The sequence below is a fragment of the Staurois parvus genome, unplaced genomic scaffold (genome assembly GCF_062004578.1).
Source record: "Staurois parvus isolate SC_StPar_1 unplaced genomic scaffold, SC_StPar_1.0 ptg000562l, whole genome shotgun sequence".
Lineage (NCBI taxonomy): Eukaryota > Metazoa > Chordata > Amphibia > Anura > Ranidae > Staurois > Staurois parvus.
This window is the reverse complement of record NW_028318358.1, coordinates 13,522,398-13,547,032: the sequence shown is the minus strand read 5'-3', so window position 1 is coordinate 13,547,032 and position 24,635 is coordinate 13,522,398. Positions and strand designations below refer to the sequence as shown.

Here is a 24,635-nt window from a genome sequence, read left to right as displayed (position 1 = left end):
AAGAATTACTTTGCTATAAGCAAGCATTTACCTGAATAATATCGATTCATTCAGGGTTTTTTTTTTTTTTTTGTGCTTAGCTGTGATTTGGCATGTGCATGTAAACACTGTGACCATTCACAGCTAGGCACTAGTATACAATGGATGGCATGAATGAAGCCATCCATTGTATACAACTGTCATGTGACCTGCTGTGATTGGTCACAGCAGGTCACATGGTACCGGCAACTCAGATCTGTCATCGGCCGTGTCCGAGGTACACAGCCGGTGACAGATCGCGCCGCTGCGCAAGCGCAAAAACTGCGCATGCCCGGGAGGACGCCATATGGCATCCACCCGGAAATCTACAGCATTTTGCCGGCTGCCAAACGGCTATTGGCCGGGCGGCTATTGGTTAAACAGTGTGATGCGCCAGGATTGGCACATCAGCACCACTATCATCCTACTGCACACCAGCGGCTGTGTTCTAGAGCAGTTGCTGGCGTGATCAGCCTTAAGTGCTTGAATGAACTTGACCTGGTATCATCTCTTTCAATTCCTCTGTATAGCAGAACTCAGACTGATAGGAGGGGATAACAGCACAAGGAGCCAGTCAGTAGCATTGCAGTGCTCACATGTGCTAACAAGGAGCATGTTGATAGGCTGCATATTCTTTCACTGTCCAGCCATTGGCTAAGGTAGAGACAATACCTGTAACTGTTTCTTAACTGGAGTACCGACAAATCAGGACTCCTCTTGCTACTAAATATTACAAGGTCAACTGTTATTGGTAAAATAACAAGGTGGAAGCAACTGAGAACAACAGCAACTCCACCACAAAGTGGTAGGCTTTGTAAAATGACAGAGCGGGGTCAGCACATGCTGAAGCACACAGTGTGCAGAAGTCGCCAACTGTCTGCAGAGCCAATAGCTAAAGACCTCCAAACTTCACGTTACCTTCAAATTAGTACAACAGTGCATAGAGAGCTTCATGGAATGGGTTTCCATGGCTGGGCAGCTGCATCCAAGCCTTACATCATCAAGTTCAATGCAAAACATTGGATGCAGTGGTGTAAAGCACGCCACCACTGGACTCTAGAGCAGTGTAGATGTGTTCTCTGCAGTGACAAATCAAACATCTCTGTTTGGCAATCTGATGGTCATGTCTTGGTTTGGCGGCTGCCAGAACAGTACATGCCTGACTGCACTGTGCCATGTGTAAAAACTTGTGGAGGGGGCGGTGTGGAATTGCTTTACAGGGGTTGGGCTTAGCCCCTTAACTCCAGTAAAGGGGACCCTTAAGGCACACAGACATTTTGCAAAATTTCATGCTCCCAACTTTGTGAGAACAGTTTGGGGAACTGCTCCTGTTCCAACATGACTGAGCACTAGAGTACAAAGCAAGGCCCCCAAAGATATGGATGAGCAAGTTTGGGGTGGAGGAACTTGATCGGCCTGCATAGAGTCCTGAGCTCAACCTGATAGAACACCTTTGGGATGAATTACAGTGTAGACTGCTAGCCAGGCCTTCTCGTCAGACATCAGTGCCTGACCTCACAAATGTACTTCTGGAAGAATGGTCAAACATTCCCATAGACACACTCCTAAACCTTGTGAACAGCCTTCCTGGGAGAGTTGAAGCTGTTATAGCTGCAAAGGGTGGACCAACGCAATATTGAACCCTACGGACTAAGATTGGGATGCCATTAAAGTTCATGTGCATGTAAAAGCAGACGTTCCCATACTTTTGGCAATATAGTGTATATATATATATATACATATATATATACTGTGTGAACTCGCTTCCAAGTGGTAGAGCTTTTCATTTAAAGCACACAGCGACTTTTGCCCAATTTTATTTAAACAAATAACATAACATAAAGCTTCCCACGCAGGGGTATCCACCATCAAACAAAACGATTCAGCCTCTTGGCTTATACTCAGCTTGATGTCTGTCTCCTGCAGGCTTCTTCAAGAATTATGGCTCTCGCACACAGCTGGCCACTAGCACACAGCTAGTCTCTAGCAGCCCCTTGCTGCTTTTGGCTTCCACCTCTCCTCGGTGGAGCCCTCCTGACTCCTATCTGCCGGGGTGGAGCCCTCCTGACTCCTATCTGCCGGGGTGGAGCCCAGAACACTGATCCTGACTCTCTAAAAAGGCCTGCACACACCTGTGCAATTAGTCTCCTGGCCATTCCCAAAACCTGGCCCCAGGATTGGAGATTTCATCCCTCCCAGATCTCTTTGAAATCTCCAGGCTCCAGATCCCAAAACAGACCTTACAAACAAAGGAGAAAAGTGAAAAGCCACTTTCCTCCGTATCAAACACTTAGCCTGGAGCCCCTCAACCTGCCTTGTTGAGAATCTTGGGTGACAGATTGCCACACTGTCACAATACATATACACACATAAATATATATATTACCACCCCCTCAGGGACCACTGAGTAAATTTCGGGTTCCCTGTCTTTTCTCGACTCCGCTTTGGAAGCCCATCCCCTACGGACACCACCTTAGACCTTTGGCCAGAAGAACCCTCCAGCAACCATAAAACAGACTCACACAAAGTTCAGAGTGAACTGATATTTTGGTTGTATTGAGGTCAAAATGTAAGCACAGTAAATGACAGGAAAATATGTGCATGGAATAACAGTTACCACTCTTAGTAACTTCAAATAATTGACCTGTAACAAGTAAATTCACTAACCTCCCAGTAATGCTATTACTATGCTGCAGCTAGAGGGAGCTCTAATGATTTGTAGTGTGACTTCGGGAGTCTATACCAGGGGTCCTCAAACTTTTTAAACAGGGGGCAAGTTCACTGTCCCTCGGACCGTTGGAGGGCCGGACTATAGTTTTATAAAAAATAACTATGGTCATCTCCTGTACTGTGTCCGCATTTGTTCAGAGACTGCGGACATACAACGGCGGTGGTAATACTGGGCCACCCGCTCTATAAGACGCACAGACATTTCCCCCCAAGTGTGTCTTATGGAGGGAAATAGTGTCCCATCATTGGTGTCAGTGGGAGGAATAGTGTCCCATCATTGGTGTCAGTGGGAGGAATAGTGTCCCATCATTGGTGTCAGAGGGAGGAATAGTGCCCCATCATTGGTGTCAGTGGGAAAAATCGTGCCCCATCATTGGTGTCAGTGGGAGGAATAGTGCCCCATCATTGGTGTCATTTGGAGGAATAGTGTCCCATCATTGGTGTCAGTGTGGGGAATAGTGTCCCATCATTGGTGTCAGTGGGAGAAATAGTGTCCCATCATTGGTGTCAGTGGGAGGCATAGTGTCCCATCATTGGTGTCAGTGGGAGGAATAGTGTTCCATCATTGGTGTCAGTGGGAAGAATAGTGCCCCACCATTGGTGTCAGTGGGAAGAATAGTGCCACATCATTGGTGTCAGTGGGAGGAATAATGTCCCATCATTGGTGTCAGTGGGAGGAATAGTGCCCCATCATTGGTGTCAGTGGGAGGAATAGTGCCCCATCATTGGTATCAGTGGGAGGAATAGTGCCACATCATTGGTGTCAGTGGGAAGAATCGTGCCCCATCATTGGTGTCAGTTTGAGGAATAGTGCCTCATCATTGGTGTCAGTGGGAGGAATAGTGCTCCATCATTGGTGTCAGTGGGAAGAATCGTGCCCCATCATTGGTGTCAGTGGGAGGAATAGTGCCCCATCATTGGTGTCATTGGGAGGAATAGTGTCCCATCATTGGTGTCAGTGGGAGGAATAGTGTCCCATCATTGGTGTCAGTGGGAAGAATAGTGCCCCATCATTGGTGTCATTTGGAGGAATAGTGTCCCATCATTGGAGTCAGTGTGAGGAATAGTGTCCCATCATTGGTGTCAGTGAGAGGAATAGTGTCCCATCATTGGTGTCAGTGTGAGGAATAGTGTCCCATCATTGGTGTCAGTGGGAGGAATAGTGTCCCATCATTGGTGTAAGTGGGAAGAATAGTGTCCCATCATTGGTGTCAGAGGGAAGAATAGTGCCCCATCATTGGTGTCAGTGGGAAGAATCGTGCCCCATCATTGGTGTCAGTGGGAGGAATAGTGCCCCATCATTGGTGTCATTTGGAGAAATAGTATCCCATCATTGGTGTCAGTGTGGGGAATAGTGTCCCATCATTGGTGTCAGTGGGAGGAATAGTGTCCCATCATTGGTGTCAGTGGGAGGCATAGTGTCCCATCATTGGTGTCAGTGGGAGGAATAGTGTTCCATCATTGGTGTCAGTGGGAAGAATAGTGCCACATCATTGGTGTCAGTGGGAGGAATAGTGCCCCATCATTGGTGTCAGTGGGAGGAATAGTGCCCCATCGGTGTCAGTGGGAGGAATAGTGCCCCATCATTGGTGTCAGTGGGAGGAATAGTGCCCCATTATTGGTGTCAGTGGGAGGAATAGTGCCACATCATTGGTGTCAGTGGGAAGAATCGTGCCCCATCATCGGTGTCAGTGGGAGGAATAGTGCCTCATCATTGGTGTCAGTGGGAGGAATAGTGCCCCATCATTGGTGTCAGTGGGAGGAATAGTGCCCCATCGGTGTCAGTGGGAGGAATAGTGCCCCATCATTGGTGTCAGTGGGAGGAATAGTGCCCCATCATTGGTGTCAGTGGGAGGAATAGTGCCCCATCATTGGTGTCAGTGAGAGGAATAGTGTCCCATCATTGGTGTCAGTGGGAGGAATAGTGTCCCATCATTGGTGTCAGTGGGAGGAATAGTGTCCCATCATTGGTGTAAGTGGGAGGAATAGTGTCCCATCATTGGTGTCAGTGGGAAGAATCGTGCCCCATCATTGGTGTCAGTGGGAAGAATCGTGCCCCATCATTGGTGTCAGTGGGAGGAATAGTGCCCCATCATTGGTGTCATTTTGAGGAATAGTGTCCCATCATTGGTGTCAGTGTGGGGAATAGTGTCCCATCATTGGTGTCAGTGGGAGGAATAGTGTCCCATCATTGGTGTCAGTGGGAGGCATAGTGTCCCATCATTGGTGTCAGTGGGAGGAATTGTGTTCCATCATTGGTGTCAGTGGGAAGAATAGTACCCCACCATTGGTGTCAGTGGGAAGAATAGTGCCACATCATTGGTGTCAGTGGGAGGAATAGTGCCCCATCATTGGTGTCAGTGGGAGGAATAGTGCCCCATCGGTGTCAGTGGGAGGAATAGTGCCCCATCATTGGTGTCAGTGGGAGGAATAGTGCCCCATCATTGGTGTCAGTGGGAGGAATAGTGCCACATCATTGGTGTCAGTGGGAAGAATCGTGCCCCATCATTGGTGTCAGTGGGAGGAATAGTGCCTCATCATTGGTGTCAGTGGGAGGAATAGTGCTCCATCATTGGTGTCAGTGGGAAGAATCGTGCCCCATCATTGGTGTCAGTGGGAGGAATAGTGCCCCATCATTGGTGTCAGTGGGAGGAATAGTGCCCCATCATTGGTGTCAGTGGGAAGAATCGTGCCCCATCATTGGTGTCAGTGGGAGGAATCGTGCCCCATCATTGGTGTCATTGGGAGGAATAGTGTCCCATCATTGGTGTCATTGGGAGGAATAGTGTCCCATCATTGGTGTCATTGGGAGGAATAGTGTCCCATCATTGGTGTCATTGGGAGGAATAGTGTCACATCATTGGTGTCAGTGTGAGGAATAGTACATCATTGGTGCCAGTGGGGGGGGTGGGGTGGAATAGTGTCCCATCATTGGTGTCAGTAGGGGGCATAATGCCCCATCATTATTATCAGTGACACCAATGATGGGGCACTATTCCTCCCACTGACAGCAACGACACTTAACTAGCCGACCCCTGTTCCAGCATGGTGGTGCTGCAGCCAGCATACCTGGTTGCAGCAGTACTATCTGCACGGCACACTTACCGGGCGGTCAGCTGTCCTCCTGCCTTCACTTCGGTCTCTCCCTCCCTTGATTTTCGCGGGGCCGCTCGGCTCCGCCTCCTCGCCGGTGATTGGCCACCTGTGTGCCGTTCCTGAGCTACAGTACTGGCACCCAATCACCAGTGAGGAGGCGGAGCCGAGCTGCAGCACAGACATCCAGTGAGGGAGCGGCCGGAGTGAAGGAGCTGCACATCTTGGACTGGATCGTCGTGGGACTGGAGCCAGGTAGGAGACAGCAGCCCCCTGCTGACCTCTGTACTTAGTGTCCCCTGCCAGTGGGCCGGATGAATGTACTCGGCGGGCCGCATGTGGCCCGCAGTTTGAGGACCCCTGGTCTATACCAACAAGCTAACTTCGGAATGCAAGTAAGCAAAGTGTGTTTTTCTGTCTCCTCTTTAAAAACAGGTTAGTCACACTTTGTTTATGCTATCTTTGTTTAGTTTTGTGTTTGTTCTCATACTCCCTGTCTCTGTTTAGTATCATATATGTTAGTAATGGTAATTCTCTAATACAAATTGATGCTCTTTTCCATGTGGCCTGTGCTACCACTATAAAGAAAGTAATTATCAGGAGAATGTGATCCATTTCTGTTTAACACAGTAAACCTAGAATGCAAGTGAGCAACGTGTTTTCTGTCTCCTCTTTAAATACAGATACTATAGGTTGCATCTTTGTCATACCTCGCAGTCAGATCCCAGATAATCCTGTAACAGATCCATATTAATAACTACTGCAGTAGGGAATAAACAAGGATACACTCAGCATCTTTCCAAATCACAGTTCTGTATATTCTGCATAATTGAAGTTTTTTTTATACACATGCTTATGTAGGAATCACATTAATATTACAATTGAACATTTACAATAACAAGGGGCATATCTTAGACAGGCTAATTTCTTATCAGGACTCAAAAGAATGTGGTTATGTAATCAAAACATTATTACTGCCATGTGTGCAATGAGTGCATTGTGCAATACTATTTTATCCTGGATACGTGAGAATTTACACAAATACTTGTAAGTATAACATTTAAGTAATGACAGATACAGATAATCAATGTCATATTAGAAAATGTAACAAGAATACTTAACTAAAGATACTGGTTCTCTCATGGGTCCCTCCATTATGGTGTGGCACAGAGGTTCAGAATCAAATGCATGCATGAAGGCAGCTATGAGGCAAAACAATTATTACAAATTTTAGCTGTTGACTAATGACTTGAATGTAAGGAGTGGCCAATACATCCCCCTTTGAGCAACAATGACCTTTTAAGGACTTGGTCAGTTTATGACATTCCTTTGGTATGAAGTCAGCTAAGTTACCCATGTTTTGGAGGCTCTTACATATTGCGAGACAACTTTCATAGGAACTAGGAAATATGCAATTTCCATATCACTCCACCCCCCTGGCTCACAAATATCAAAAAGTAATTCTTCCAACTGTACATAAAGGCTACATGTCAACAGTGGAAGGAAAGCACCTAGTTAGTTTACATTTTTAACCTCCCCCAGCCAAATTTATATTAAATGAGAGAATGGGGGATCTAAAGTGTATCCATCTAAAGTCTAGATACCTACTTTCCCTGCCTGGCTTACCTACACAGAAAATCACATTCAACTATGTTAAGGCTGAAAAACATCCAAAAAAAATAAAAAAACTACATGTTGGACTAACAAAAGTTCCTTTTCAAGAGTTGGAGCAGATGGAAATGTCAAACCTTTCTTTTTTGAAGAGTTTAGAAGCATAGAATCTTGTCTAAGTCTCCTATATCTAGTTATGGATGTCAGCACCTATGGTAGTGAGCTCTATAAACCACAGCTTGGGGATCCCCAGGGCACAGAGTCTAAGCCCCAGCCTGCTTGTTCACCAGGGCCCCCGATGGTGGGGATGGACTTGGAGCAGGCTGGAACCAGGTCACAGCCCCCAGGTACACCCAGCTGAGATAGAAGAGACCGCTAGCAGGAGCAGGGTACAATGGGAGTAGGGACAGAATATCCAGAAGACAAGCCAGAGTCAAGACAGGCAGAAGACAAGCAAGGTCAGTACACAGGTAGACAATGTAGGTGAAACATCAGGGACACCGCCAGGGTAGTAGCACAGCCATTCAGCCACCCACAGGAGAGCACAGACAACCACCTTTGTTTAGGCAATGTGGGACAGACTGAGCAGGTCTTAAATAGACAGGCAGACAAGGAGGCGGGCCAGGAAGTGATGAAAGGGAAGAACATAAAACCCAGGGAATAGCAGACAACACCCATAGTTGAGCAGAGACACACCTGTGAAGGAAACACAAACAGCAAGGAGGTAAGAGCAAACACACAAGAGGCTGCAAGCTAACTTGTGACAATGGATAGTAGATAAGACAGCTGATGATCAGATTGCAGCTGCAGAACTGGAGCCTACAAAGGCCATTTTATGCTCTGGACTATTGCTATTTACAAGTCATAGATGTGAGGCATTTAACCACCATGGCTGATGGAACTTGGGTTTATTTGTACAGAGAGTACTTGACCATCCTAGCTGATAGAACAGTTTGGGTACTTGACCAACATAACAGGTAGAACTTGCACAAACAGTTCAGCTGCTGATAAATGGCAAAGTCTTTGTAGATGGTTGTTGCTGTCTGAAGCATTTGTCTCCTCCAGCATACTTCTGGTTGATATCAAAGCATGTGTTACCAAGATTAATGATCCAACATTCCATACTTCACAACAATGCCCATGTAGCCCATTATTGATTTCTGAACTGGTAAATCAATAATCACTAGTGGCCTGGCCTAACAATAAAGGAAAAACTTAGGCTGTTACATTACTAGGTAAAGCATTGTTACAGGGACACTTACCCACCTACCACCTGAACTCTACACTACTCTGTATCTAAACTGTCTTAAACTACAGGCCCAACTTCAAATGTGTTTCCTCCCACACTGTAAAGACATTATGGCAGGCTAACAGGCTCTTGTCTACACTGAGCCCAGTATGTATGTACAAATTGCCCATGCATGTGTGTCACCATACTCTACATGACAGTCCCACACCCAAGCAATCATGGAAGGTTTGGGAAAAACCTGGAAACCTATTTCATGATTTACTATGATTGAAACTTTTCGTATCACTCTCTCTCCCAGTACTGTGCACATCCTGTGGATTCTGTTTTTCACTCTGCCAGTGGTTCTGCATTTCAGTTCCACTACAATGACTATGGCAGAATGTACCAAAGTACATTGGCTGCCATAATCTAACTTAAAGCAGAGGTCCACCTAAAAGGGGAAGTTCCGCTTTAAGCCTTTTATCCCCTGCTCCCCATTAAGGATTGGCACCTTTGGGGAGTGGGTACCTGAGTTTGACAGGTACCCGCTCCCACTTCCGCTGTGATCACCTAGGCAGCTGGAAGTTTTAAATTGTCCTCCTTCTTCCTTCCATCTCTCCCCCTAGTCTTCTGGGACGCATGACAGGACCTAGAAGACTATGGGGCTGTTCACAAAGCGCAGCGCTTCTCGCACATGTGCAGCGGGCACCCTACTGTGAAGCTGCAAGCTGTCACAGCCAGGTGCCCATAATAAAGATGGCGGTGCCAGGGAGAGAAACGTCCAGTGAAACCAGCCATGGTGAGGACACCACTGGACCGAGGGACAGGTAAGTGTCTGTATTTTAATGGTCAGCAGCTACAGTTTTTGTAGCTGCTGACTTTTACTACTTTTATTTTTTTTATTTTTTTTTTTTAAGCTGGAACTCCACTTTAAATATACACAGGAAAGGACAATCTAGGAAGATGTACAACAACATTTTTAATGTAAATGTTTATTAAGAATAATAAAACCCCTCCCAGATGTGAAAACAGTCTGTTAATCAAACACCTAGTTTTTCTCTATTTGTTTCAAATTTAACTTAATCAGAGAACTCTCAAATAACCATCATGCTGTATCAAGATTATTAGTTGCTGATTTACAATCAGTTCTGCAAAGGAAATTTGTGAATTCTGTATAAAACTGTATTCTATTTTGTGTGCTTTGCCTATGTGGGTGGCACAGTGGTGTAATGGTTAGCACATCTGCCTTGCAGTAAATGGGTCATGGGTTCGATTCCCAACCATGGCACCTCCTGCATGGAGTTTGCCTGTTCTCCCTGTGCTTGCGTGGGTTTCAACTGGGTACTCCGGTTTCCTCCCACACTCCAGACATGCTGGTAGGTGAATTGATTCCTGTCTAAATTGGCCCTAGTATGTGTATGTATGAATGTGAGTTAGGGACCTTAGATTGTACACCCCTTGAGGATTGGGGACTGATGTGAATGTACAATATATATGTAAAGCGCTGCTTAAATTGACAGCGCTATATAAGTACCTGAAATAAATAAATAAAACGTTAGTGCCGTGTGCACAAGGAGTGCTTGGTACAATACATTTTAAGTTTGCATTCCTTCAAGTCCTGATTAGAAGTTAGCCTGCCTAAGTAACGCGCCTTGTTACCATAAAAGTACAATTGTAATATTAATGTGATACCTACGTATATATGTGTATAAAAGACTTTCAACTGTGCTGAATAAACAGAACAGTGATTTGGAAAGATGCTGATTGTATCTTTTTTGTGTTTTTTTTTTTTTTTTATTTTTATTTTTTTTTGACTGGTTCTATAGCAAAAAGTCAAAAACATTGTTTGTTTGTGGTTTTTTTTTTTTTTTTTTTTGTTAGTGCAAAAAAAAAAAAGCAGAGGTGATCAAATAGCACCAAAAGAAAGCTCTTTGTGGCAAAAAAGGGCATAAATTTAATTTGGGTGCAGAGTTGCATGACTGCGCAACTGTCAGTTAACGCAGCGCCATATCACAAAAAATGGCCTGCTCGGGAAGAGGGGTAAATCGTCTGGAGAGCAAGTGGTTAATGTCCAGAACAGTTCTACCAGAACCTCATATTACATAAAAATAACAAACAAATTATCCATGGAGGCTGTAATCTTCGACTTTAGTTCTTGGACATCAAACCATACCAGACATGTGGATTGATGCGGTTTAGTACTTTCAAGGAACTAAACAAATTAAAGGTCTTAGTGTGATATTATTACAATTCCCAAATGAATGGTTAGCACAAAACATACATTACACAACATTTTCTACAAAATACAAAACATACGGCCATTATTTTGCTGACTCGTGAGTGTACTCTATTACCAATATTTAATGAGCTCATATCCATTAATTAATTATCACCACATATATTTTCATTAAAAGTTGTCATTAACTCACCATGGTTGAAATGACATTCAGGATAATTTATACTGTTGGTCACATTTGTGCACAAAGATTAGACATCCTCCATAACGATTTTTGTATCTCAGCCTCTAGTTCAATCTCAGCTATACCTTTCTTGGAAATTAAGGGTATTGGGCGGACTGACCATTTGGAAACTCGGGCACTGCCCGAGGGCCCGGGGTCAGTATGGGGCCCCATGAGATGCCCCTGGTACACTTTTTTTTTTTTTTTTTTTTTTTTTTTTTTTTTATAGGCTTTTTTGAGTTTGGGCAAGGACAGTGGCCCCATGATCCCCTATTGCCCGGGGGCCCCATGAGTTGTCAGTCCGCCCCGATATACGATATATTTGAAAACTGATCAATCCTGACAGCCGATCTTATTTCTTGAAGCCCTTAAAATGCCAGAACAGTACAATTACCCCACTAATGGCCCCTATTGGGCATGTCGACAGTCTGAGTTTAGTTATTATACTGTATAATAAAAAAAAAACTCACCATGCTTTTTACTAACTTTGTTTTTACCAGTTATTTTTTTATTTTTTTTTTTTTAGTTCAAGACATTAAATTTTTTTTCACAATTGTTTTTTTACATACTGTCACCTGTGCAGTACAGTCATCATATGGCTGGTGTGGTGCTAATCAGGAACACTGATGACAATATGTTTAAAAAATCGAAGAAAATTTTTTTTTTTAAACTTTTTTTTTTTACTATCTTTTAACATACCTTCATCAGAGTAGTTCAGTGTCACCATTGTAACACTGCACTACTTTGGGGGGGCGGTGTTGATCGATTATTTTTTTTTTTTACACTTTTCTTTTACACTTTGCTGTTACGATTATCACTGCAACAGCAATGTTTTGAACTGTCGTGAATGAATTACATTCATAACAGCTGTGATTATTTTTTGTGTGCTGTGATTGGCCCATAGCTATCACATGGTACAGGATGCTGTAATTTGCCCAGGAGCCATGTAATAGCTGTGGGCCAATCGCAGCATCACTCTGTAGGATTCATTTGTTGACATTGTGATACTATGCTATGGATACAGTGGTTGATGTACATGTACGTAGTCCAGCCTGCTTGTACCGCCTGCCCGTAGTAAATGTACTGTGGTCGGACAGCAACTGGTTAAGCAGCGGGTGTGTTCAAGAAGCAGGCTGTGATTGGGAGGGGGCATGTGCCAAAGGCAGGCTGTGATTGGGAGGCGGTGTGGGGACTGAACAAAACATCCCAAGAGAAGTGTGTTGTCTGCAGTGTCCTGTACATCTGAATGGCCAGCCAAAGGATGAAAACTAACCATACAAAAATAGATCAACTTCTGTGCTTTGTGTGTGGTCAGTTTAGGACAAGGAAAGGTGACTGGCAGGATAAAGCAGGTACTTCAGGTGGAAGAAATACACAAAAATGATAGAGGCTATGATTTATAAAATACACATGTGAACACACATAGAAATAAATATTTAGGGTAACACACTTTTAAAGATTTTTTTTTTACAGCTACTGTACAAGTCACTATTGAATGCTTCTTGTATTCACTTGTTCACACATGCATCCTACTGTAAATAGGGTGGATGCAACTGTGGCATGCCAGGTGAATGTGGTCAAATGTCACTTGGGCAAAGAGCAGTAAAGTATTTACTGGGTGAATTTTGCAGTAAATTTTAATACACAGACTCTTGCATTTTTGATATACAAGAACATTTACCTTATTTCAGGGTTTTTCTTCAGTGGGAATGTGGGGGCATCTCCAGCATTGAATGTATGTAAAGGAAAGGGGTGGTGGGGTGTACTGCAGGGTCCATTGATGCTGGCTGCTGGGAGATCTACTGTCGGTGGGGTCTTGTGTTGCTGTGGGGTCAATTGTTGCTGGGAGGGATCACCTTTTGGAGGGGTTTATTGCTGCTAGTTACTGGAGGGTCTATTGATACTGGCTGTGGGGAAATTTGTTGATGTTGCTGGGAGAATATTGGATTATTGTATTTTGTTGCAGGTGGTCCATTGTTGCTGGGGGGCTCTGTTGCTGGCTGCAGGGGATCTATTTTACTGTTTTTTTGTTATTCCAAATTTCATACATTACAAATGCCATACAAATTGATACTTGGTTCTGTATTTTCTAAAAGGGGTGGTACTGGGAGGTACTGTACCATGAACTAGGGTACAATGATCCAGGGATAGGCTAAATTGGAAAAATGCAAAGGGTAAAAAGGGTGTGCAAAATGCAGTGTATACCTTAAATGATTTTCCTAAACACAAACATACTTTATCTTCTCTCTAGTTCCCTGGTCTCCTCCTCCCATGCCTGCCTCCAGGAGATCACCTATCCTCTGGAACTCCCTACCCCAATCCATCAGACTATCACCTACTCTCCTCTCATTAGGCGCACCCTGAAAACCCACCTTTTCAAGGAAGCCTACCCCACTGCCTGCTAATTGCCGACCTCCTCCATTCTTCCTACCACTCCATTCCCCACAGCTATCTCCTCCTGTACCACTATCCCCTCCCTCCTAGATTGTAAGCTGGAAAGTGCAGGGCCCTGGAACCCCTCGTGTATCGCATTGTATTGTTGTACTGTCGCATATTCTGTCTCCCTTTGTAATGTACAGAGCTGAGCGAACTGTTGGCGCTTTATAAATCCTGTATAATAATAATCTTGCCAGTTACCAAAGCTGACATAAACAGTTCTCAAGTGCCCAAGAATGTTAACTAACTCGTCTTCCAAGGTCTTACTGTCATTGCTGTATTTTTCCACATAAGAGCAAGGAATGCCTCCTAGTTCATTTGGAATTTCTTTTATTGTGACATCATGATTCTATTACACAGCAACAGGGCAGAACTATGAAACAATGTGTATTTCTGCACTGCAATTTCCTTTACTACAATGGTAATCTAGGACAGTGTTTCTCAACTGTTTTTCAGTCAACGCACCCTTTAAAATTATGAACAGCCCCGAGGCACTCTTTAAAATTATGGACAGTCTTGAGGCACCCCATTCTAAAATGTGAAAAACTATTCTAATAGTTTTATATAATGCAGCAACATCCACAGATGTAGTACACCCAATATTAGAGGTGATTTATTCTTCCAAAAGCAAATACACTTTTGCACAATGGTACTGAGTAGTATTCCAGTGTTTCTCTTCTCCCTCAGTTTTGATCTATCACTGAGCTAATGTGACTCCAGCACTGATGGAGAGGGGCAGGGGAGGGTCCAACTAGGATCCGTGTAGGCAGCTGAAATCCTCATCAGATTATTTCAATGGTTATCAGGATGCTGGTGCCTAGAAGGTTGTAAAAGTGCACAATGAAAACCTGTGGCTTTGTATAGCTAAAAGGCAGGCTTTTTCCACCTGCTGGCTTGTATACAACTTTTGGCCAGTTTTTGACATTTTGCCAAGGCACCACTGCAGAAACCTCAAGGCACCCAAGGTTGCCTGGGCACCCTGATTGAGAGGCTGATCTAGGGGACTTGGCTACAGTGATCCTGAAGAGCTGGGAGAACCTAATTTAGAGACAACAGACTGGTGTATGATCTGATGCTGAGTGACTGACTGCAAGTCTGTCCTTGCTGCCATAATGTTCCTCTGCAGCATCAACACTGGGGACCTGGTGCTTCCTAGTGTTCTCCCTGGGTCTTGTTGCTCATTGGCTTCCTTTCCTGTCCAAGAGCAATACATCCCTTTGTTCCCTTTGTAATGCCTTCCAGGTTAGTTGGGTAGCTTTTTGTTAGAGGCTGAGTAGCAGCCTGGGAAGAGGTAGTGAGGTTATCTCAGGACAGGTTGGGAGGTTCTGTCAGGGCTTCTGGAGCCCTCCCACCTCTCCTCTCCAGAAACCTGAGAGCCTTCTGGAGGAGGGGAGGAAGTCTATATCTGCAAGTTTGAGGGAACCTTGCTAATTCCCTGGCAGGTGGCTAGGCATGGTGACCAGGGCAACCCTCAAATGGGGGGAGGTGTGCTTTGTTGGGTGGAAGATGGACTATGGAAGACTGGAGTGTGGAGCCTGGGAGGGGGGCCCAGGAAGGAGGAGGTGGCTACCTACGGGCTGGTGCTGGATGAGAAGATCTCCACTGCCTCAGCGCCTCAATCGGAGTAAAGCCAATACAGCGTGGAAGAAACCACCCAGCAAAAGGCCTGAAAGCTGCCGCTAACCCTTTAAGCTTACAGGAAAGGACAGTGTGAGTATTCTCAAACCCTGTGGACCGGATAAGGGGAGAGGGTGGTCAGGTGGAAAGCCCAACTAGCTTCTCATCTGGGATTGCTAGTTTTAAATTGGCAGCTTCTGGGCCCCCTTGACACGCTCAGGCAGCTGGGTGAAGAGGAGGATTCATCTGGGGTCTGCGGAGGTACACCAGAGAGCTTTTCATGCATTTAGAGAAGATACTATTTTTATCCACATTTTTGTACATGGTTGCTCTGAGTTGTTCTCATGTTTACAGTTCCCTTGGGCACCACACCCCTCAACCCCATCCAAGCTATTAACCCCTTAAAAAAAAAAAATCACAAAACCAAGTTCAAGGACTATTTACGGACTCTGAATTCAAAGTGTGGAAGAAAATGCGTGTTACCTGGCTGTGCAGAGCTTTAGGGGAACCTAAAACTCAGACTCCTAAGGGGGGAGTGCTACACCTTTTTATGGCCTTAGGTGCCTGGTTCACCACAATGGGAATGGGCAAGCATTTCTTGAGTGTCGTGATTGTGCTGGAAGGATAGCTTTCACCCACTTGACCATAACTGAGATTGTTGGCCTGCATTGACTTTGCTATGATCCCTTTTCTTAGTACTAGCACCTTAGCCCTGAGTATGTTCCATCCCTAGAAAAAACATGTAAATAGGGGCTACCTCACAGTAGGAGCTGTGAAAATGTAAAAAAAAGGCCTGGATTATTTCCTAAATGTACATAACATAACTGGATACTAATATTTATAGGTAAAGTCCAATTGCCTTTTGGAGGATCTGGATGGAATATTTTCCCTTGCTGGAGCAAATTGGAGTATACTGGGGTTATATTGCCTTCCTCTGGATAAACAGTTGGTATAGGATTGTATAATTTTTTTTATTTTTTCCCTTTATTGGTTGAACTAGATGGACTTGTTTTTTTTTTTTTTTTCAACCAGACTATGTATCCTGTTCAGAATCCATAGTCAGAGCACCACAAAGCATACTAAATGGGGTTATTGGTCAACCTAAATCTGGAAGGGTGCATTTATTTATTCCTGACCCCTGTCATGTTTCAGGGCAGAAAAAGAAAACCCTGTAAGTATCATACTGATGTTTCCTTATCTGGGTGTAATAAAGTAGTATAGTAGGATATAAAACTAGCATTTATCACATGCATGTTAGGCTGTATTTTTAGATTGAATTATCTATGCCCTATGTCAAAACTGGAGTGGTTGATTCTGCTGATGTTGAAACTAAATATAGGTGTGAACTAGTTGTAAATTGCATAAGAGGATGATATAGCTAACTGTTCAAACTTTACTTGTGTCTAGCAGAACTGCTTCCTTAAGGGTCATCTCCTGAAGTCCTGAAGATGTATAAGTTGAAGGTAGCCACAGGGACAGACTTGGCTGCTAGCACTTGTAGCAATGTCTCTATTGTCCTTGTGGGAGTACATGGAGAAAGTGAAGTACACCAACTGCCCCATCATTGGTCCAACTTCATATCCGGAGCTGTGAGTATCACTAAGCAGTGCTGGCATTATTTGTAATAGATTACAATGGCAATACAACAGCCAACACAGCTGCTATGGGACCTGGAGGTGGGAGGGGGACCCATTAGGAAGGCTGTTATTGGAAAATAAACATTGAAAATCTGAATGTGTAGATACAAATCCAGTGCTGTATCATTAGGACTTGGGGAGACTGCTGTTGACACTGATTCTGTAAACCCTGTGACATTTCCAACCAAGAGGAGCAGACTGGAAGAATTTTCAGGACGTAGTCAAAGATTCTGCTTTGTAGTTGTTGCAGTTAGGAGAATTTGTTTAGCATTTCTTTAGAGAAGCTGAGGCAGCTGAGGTTTGTAGTTCTACAATCTTCAAACTGTGGGGGTCTTTGTTGCAGAAGGGTTATAAAGTAATTGTGTGCAGGAGTATTAACAATTATGTAATATAAAATATTGCAATGATTATTGAAACTACTACAACTTGGGTTTTTAACTACTAGACTACCTCTTCCAAAGCTTTCTTGCAATGGCACTAGTACTGGTGGGAGGATTTAGAATTTACACTAAGGCCCTGAGATCTGAGATGCTTAAAGGCTGGTGAGCTATTGTGGACAGATTGGTCACCTGGAAAATTAAAGCTGAAATACAGACAAACTTTATTGGGGCATTAGCTAGGTACCCATAAGGTACCTCTACAGATGTGTACCCTGCTGGTGGCTGCTGCTTCTTTCTTGGAACATGTTAACTACATGTAGCCTCCAAAGCTAACAGTTGGGGGTGGAGCACAACAATGACTAGTTACTCCTCCTGTGCAGCTCCTCCATGCGGAAAACTTCTTGTATTCTTTTTAAAGAATAGAAGTTGTTCTGTGAATGGATAAGGGCAGAATGTCATTTTCATACGCTTCTTATCCAATCAAAGAACACTGTTTTATTTGAAAAGAACCCATGCTGATCAGTCCTTCAGCCCTGACTGTCAGTTTCATCTCCAGAACTTCAGCAGTGACATCGTTGTCAGAAACTGTATATTTGTAACATGTTTCATGTAAGAAGCAGCAGCTATTAGCAGGGCACATATTAGAGGGACCTTATTGGTACCTAGCTAAAGTTTGTTGCCCACACTTCAAAGTTAAAAATTTCAAAAGTAATTCCCTGCAGTGCTGTCCCCTATTCAAGGACAACTTTTAACCACCTGCTATCTGTCTTTGATTTAGGCATATTATAAATATCCGTGACAATACTGTCATGGTTGACACTGCTAAGTGCCATAGAGAGGCCGCCATGGGGCCCCATCAAATTTTTTTCACCCACCCAGGCCATTCTAAATACCTTTTGGGTTGCTGGTTGTGTCAAGTTACTGACTGTCACTGTACACGTTTCAGGGGGTGTCAATATGTGACTGACTGTACGGTGCCACTGCAGACATATTTTTGCTTGTGTTAGCAGGGTACTGTCAGGGCACACCACAATTTCTGCATTGTGGATGCATTTTTGATGTGCTTCATTGCATTTTTCACTGCTTATTTTCTTCATCGCATTTCAGGACATGTACATTCATAAACATTTTTTTTTTATTTTTTTCACACAAATATAGCTTTCTTTTGGTGGTATTTAATCAGCACTGAGTTTTTCATATTTTGCTAAATAAACAAATCCCAGAAACTTTGAAAAAAAACACCCACATTTTTCTTAGTTTCTGGTATAACATCTTGCAAATAAATAACATTAGGTCAAAATGTATTCTGCTACATTTCTTTGGTGAAAATACCCTGAACTAGTATACATTTAGTCTGTAGGAAAGTTAGATATATAGATATATATACCATGGTTTGTGGACTCTATCAATCAATGTACTAACAGTCAATCTCATTTCTTGAGGCCCAAAAATGCCAGGATAGTACAAATGCCCCTGAAATTACCCATTTTTGGAGAATACAGTCCAAGGTCTTTAGTAAGAGGCATGGTGAGTTTTTTTGAAGTTGTAACTGTTTAAATTTTTTTGAAAATGAAGAAACAAAATTCCAAATTTTTTTTTTAACATATTGTCACTAATCTACTACAGCATTATTGTATAACTGATATCACTGTGGCAGTGATGAGGGATACTGACTGGTGACAGTATGCAAAAAAAAAATCACCTTTTTTTCACTTTTTTCAACACACTGGGACCAGAGCAATGCAATGTTTCCATAGTAGCATTGAACTACTCTAGGCCAGTGTTTCTCAACCTTTTTTCAGTCTAGGCACTCTTTAAAATTATGGACAGTCCCGAGCAGAGCTGTGAATAAGGGGGTACCACCTGTCCTGTACAGGGCCCAGGTAGCTGGGTGAATCGGCTGGGGGGGGGGGGGGGGCAACTACTGGAACCAATCCCCTGTATGGCTCTCTGCAGCAGCTGGAAGATTGTTTCTTCTCCTTTCCCTCATGCCAGGTTTCAGCTTCTGCAGAGATAGCCATATTGGGGATCGGTTCCAGTAATTGCCACCTGCCACACCCATCACCCTCCCTGTGCACTCTACTTTTCCCCCTGCTGTCCAGGCCCCCACAGTGCTGCTGGCTTCCCCTCTATTTGCTGTTGGCAGCTGCAAATACACAATAGCATCCTTCAGGATAGAGTGGGGGGAAGGTCCAGTAAATGTCACATTTACCAGCCCATTTCCTGAATGAACATAATGAGTGATCAGTACCAATTACTCAGTGTTCATTTATAGCTGAAGCATTGTAAACTGTTGAATTTTTTTTTTGGGGGGGGGGAGGTGGACTGTCAGGTTGGCTGTATGGGGGCCCCATGGTTTCTAAGAGCAGCCTTGTTCCCAAAGTACCCTTTAAAATTATGGACAGTCTTGAGGCACCCCATTCTAAATGTGAAACTGTTCTAATAGTTTTTTATAACACAACAAAATCCACACATGTAGGTCACCCAACATTAGAGTATATTTATTCTTCCAAAGCAAATACATCTTTGCACACTGGTACTGACTAGTATTCTGATGTTTCTCTTCTCCCTGTTTTTCTCCATCACTGAGCTAATGTGATCCCAGCACTGATGGAGAGGGGTGGGGGGCAAAGTAGGATGCTGTGCAGGCAGCTGACATTCTCCTTGTCAATTGATGTCATTGGTTGTCAGGATGTCAGCAGCTAGAAGGTTGCACAATGAAAACCTGTGGCTTTGTGTAGCTAAAAGGCTGGCTTGTTCCACTCACTGGCCTATATACATGTTTTGGGCAATTTTTAGACATTTTTGCAAAGGTATTCCTGAAGAAACCTCAAGGCACCCTGGTTGAGAGTGTGCTCTAAGCAATCATAATGTGAAAACAAAACTAAAATTCCTGATCACTTGCAAATACCAATGTATTTCATAGATATTTGCAACCATTGTTAATGAATGAAACTGATTCATTGTCTTTTGTTGTGATTAGCTGTGATTGAGCATGATACAGATGGGCTATGATTGGCCCTGTCTGTACAATGTGACTATGTTGACCAATCACTGCTAACACAATTGTATACAATGGATGGCATGAAAGGAAGCCATCCATTGTATACAATTGTCATGTGATCTGATTGCCAGTGTCATGTGACCAATGGGCCGGTGTAGTAATCGGTTATCGGCTGTGTCCTGTGGACGCAGCTGGTGACTGATCACACTGCTACATGGCCCCGCAGCCGTGTGAGCGGGACCTACTGATAGGACGTCGTATGACACCAACTCAGGAGGAGGCTGTATGGGAAGGTATTAACCACTTCCTGTCTGGCCCATGTACATAAACAGCCGGACGGGAGCAGTGCTGAAGAGGGTTTGTCTTTTATAAACTGCGCCCCCATTAACTGCCTGTGCACACTCCCTGGGAATGTGCAGCACTGCGATCAGGTCTCCACTGTGTCCTCAGGAAACAGTGGAACACCGATCGCTGTACGGGACCTCTGAGGTCCCGATTCATGTGATCCCTGACTTGCCAATTGGTGATCACATGAATAGTAGTAAGCAAGATGTCACGTGCTACAAGGCTATTCACAACAGCCTTGTACCATGTAACAAGCTGTACCCAATCACAGCATTTCTCAATGATTGCTTTTACAGCCTTTATGGGTGTGGAAGAAAAATAATCACCCCCCACGTAGTAGTGTCACTATGGTGACACTGGACTGCTAGGGTGATGGCATGTTAAAAACCATAATATAAAAAAATTAAAAGCATTATAATTTTTGGTTGTAAACTGACTTGGATATAGATTTTTTTTTTTTTTTTTTTTTTTTTTTTTACAAAGATAGCTGAATACATTTTGGCCAAGATTTATGAAGAGATTTATTTGCATAATTTTATAAAACAAATTTTTTCAAAATGTTTGGACTTTTTCATTTATATAGCAAAAAATAAAAATCCCAGTGGTGAATAAATGCCACCAAAATAGTTTTTATCTGTCTCAAAAAATGCAAAAAAAATTCATATGGGTACAGTGTTGCATGACCACGCAATTGTCATTCAAAGTGTGATAGCGCTGAAAATTTGCCTGGACAGGGAGGGGGTGAAGGTGTCCGGACTTGAAGTAGTTAAAGTACAACTAATGACTCCTGTATGACAGTCTGAACAAGTTCCAAACCCATTTACTATGTGATGCACAAGCCCCATAAAGTAAACACAACTTCCTTTACCTTTCCTGACTGAGCCAAATCCTTCATTTTGAGTCTCACGTGCTCCACCTCCCAGATACTGCAGCTTACTGTGGGAAGATCTCAGGAACAGAGGCAGTGCTGCCAATCGAGAGAAGTGGGCAGGAGTAAGTGTGATCCAGTGCTGACTGACAAGAAACAAGTTTTAAATCCGGAGTGACAATGCTAAAAGCTATGCCCCTGCAACATTTTTTTTTTCATCCCACTATAGTGTAATCCGGGACAGCCCGTATGAGATTGGCAGCATTGTTGCAGCATCATTGCCACCCCATCAGAGGAAGCTGCATTAAGTAGACTACACTGAAGGATCAACAGACATTTGCAGGACTGTCAATGGGGCAACATGGCTCTATTTAAATATTTGGCTCTGATGGGCAGTTTGTTGTCTAATCTGAAACCTCATCCGATAAAAGTGGAAGTTGGGGTTGCTGATCAAATGTGTATAGTAAGTTATTGGTGACAGCATTCTGGGTATAAGAGCAAACCAGTAAGAATTTTCCTCAGCCGTATTGCATCTTTATTCTTATATCTTCATGATACTGACACTTTTTGTCAAATGTTCAGTACAAAACATATCATAATTGATCTTTAATCTGCTTTACTGAGTCATTTTATCTCTACCGGCATGCTCTTTGAATTATCCATGACTCGTGTTTGGATTTGTAGTGTGTTCAGACCACTTAGATTGCACTTCTGGCTTTTCCAGGTGACAGAGTTTAATATCGCTGAAAATAAAGACCTTGGAGAACTCCTGCTGATTAGGATCTACATGGAGCGCTACCTGAACTTCATTCTGGATCCCTGGTACTGCAGCTATGTTACTGTGACCTGCCCCAAAGGCCAGCTCTACCAATTCCCATTGCATCAGTGGATATTAAAATCTGTGGAGATCCCAGAGGGGAAAGGTGAGAGATGACTTTATCATTCCTATTATTCTATCGAATTCCTACTATATATACCTATTCTATATACTTAAATTTCTATATGAGGCAGATGTGAACTATTACCAAACATTAATGTTATGAATTTAATTGTGGAGATCCTTAAATCACCAACCCCCCCCCCATATGCTCCCTGCAAAAGTATATTAATTTATTAATCTCTCTAGCAGCCCATAGCAGAATACAAGTACTTTCAAGTATTCATACTGTAGCGCTTACCTCCCCCCCCCCCCCCCCCCGCCGCCTCAGAAGCCGCTGGTGATAATAGCTTCTCTGCTCTGCCATGACTCTAAGCTGCTTGGTCTCCATAGGCCTTTCACACCTTTGTAATTAACCACTTGCCTACTGGGCACTTTCAATTTTTTTGAGACAAATAGAGCTTTCTTTTGGCGGCATTTAATCACCACTGCGTCTCTTATTTTTTGCTAAACAAACAAACTTGCAATTTTGAAAAGTTTTTCCTTAGTGTCTGTTACTAAAATTTTTATAAGCTACCACTCTATAATAGTACACAAAAAATGGAACACAGCAACTGGATAGTACAGGTGTTTTAAGGCAAAGTGGTGCATGAATCAATAAGACAGAACTGGTTTAAAGATACAAACTAAACAAATAACCCGTGCTATTATATACCAAACAATTTGTGCAAACTGCACAAATATTGTATTAAAGCATGCTGCTCAAAAGTGAAATACAGTTCTACATAATTGCTAATAAACACAACACATTACAAAATAAAGTCCCTATGTCTAGTGCTATGTGCTCTGAAAAAATATCCAAAATGAATATCCCGTACCTTGAAAGAAATATCAATCACGTTAGTGCTCCCTCCCCTGTGCATTCCTCACTCACCAGACAGTGGACTACTAGCTTTATGGGCTTAAAAGTCAAAAGCTGTTTTTTTTTTTTTTTTTTTTTTTGTGTGATGTGATCATGTTTCCAGGAGTACCAGACCCATGGTTATAATATGAAAGGTTCACTCCGTCAATGTATTCAATTTACTAAGATACCAAAGGGAAGCAAAAGGAACACTAATAGTATGTCATGCCATTTATTAGCTATGAATAACGATATATATTACACTCACATTCCAAAAATAACAAATCGCCTTGTAATATGTTATCCTTGGATAGCCTCAACAAAGGTAATGCAGTGGGCTAAAGATGGTTCCGGAGAGCCGCTGGTTCACGTGCGCGCCACTCACAGGACGTGGTGCCACTCCAAACAGCCGGAAATTGCATCAACGCATTTTTGCCCCTCATAGACCATAATCTCCGGTTCTTGTCTTTATCTCATTCCTAAGAACCTCCCATTCTGGTGTCCCACTTCCTACTATATACTTCCTGAAGGGTGTACTGGCTTCAAAACCTATAATGTAATATTGCATTTCCTGCACCTAACCATTGCTGAGTACATCACATTACATAAACATTTAGGTTTTTTTATGATAAAAATATGAATTTAATCTTAATTTTTTTTATGTGTAATAATACCCCCAAAAATATGCTTTCTGACAGTCAAGGGTCACCCCAAACACATGCTCAAGGTGAACTTAGATTTGAATGGTTTCCTGTCCAACTGGTAAAAGATATCCATTTCTACATTTAACCTTTTGGGAATCAAAGTATCTAATTTTTGAATCCATCTATTTTCATTCTGTGATGTTGAATTTTTTTAAATCACCCCCTCTCCAAAAGGGCTCTACCTTGTCAATCCCACAGAATTTTAAAAGTTTAGGGTCCTTATTATGAAACTTTCTAAAATGATTAGATAAGCTATGATGCCTGAATCCTTTTTGATGTTTTCAATATGTGATGTGTTCACTCAAATGCACTCCAAGTTTCCTTGTTGTTGTTCTCCCCACATATTGCAATTTACAAGGACATTCTAAAAGGCAGGTCACATGGGTGCTCGCACATGTACTAAATATGTGTTGATTAGCAATTGTTAGGTTTAAAGATTCAGCACTAGATATGAATATTGGCTCATAAAATAACTGAACTGTGGTAATGCTAATCTGAATAACTGGTGCAAACGGTTAATAGTAAGGGCATCAACTACAGGTCCTCATGTGCACACTACACATACAATCCCAATAGTGGGTGGGGTGTATGCATTCCTGACAAAAGGAAACCCTTGGAGGTGGCCATAAAGTGCTGCCACCTAATTGTCAGTGTTAGTCAGCTATTGCTGGGGCCTGTCTGTAAGGTGGTGAATGTGTAACACCCTTGCTATAATGTCAGTTGCAAG

At 43.1% G+C, this 24,635-nt stretch overlaps 1 protein-coding gene across 1 annotated transcript in view; it reads left to right on the top strand.

The window, feature by feature from the left end:
* Positions 1-16,640: 16,640 nt before the first annotated feature.
* Positions 16,641-24,635, top strand: part of LOC149450863 (hydroperoxide isomerase ALOXE3-like) — a 61,219-nt gene continuing 53,224 nt past the window's right edge. The window contains exons 1-2 of the mRNA XM_089691362.1: positions 16,641-16,781; positions 22,151-22,349. Coding sequence (XP_089547488.1) covers positions 16,641-16,781; positions 22,151-22,349 — 340 coding nt within the window. The remainder of the gene's footprint in view (positions 16,782-22,150; positions 22,350-24,635) is intronic.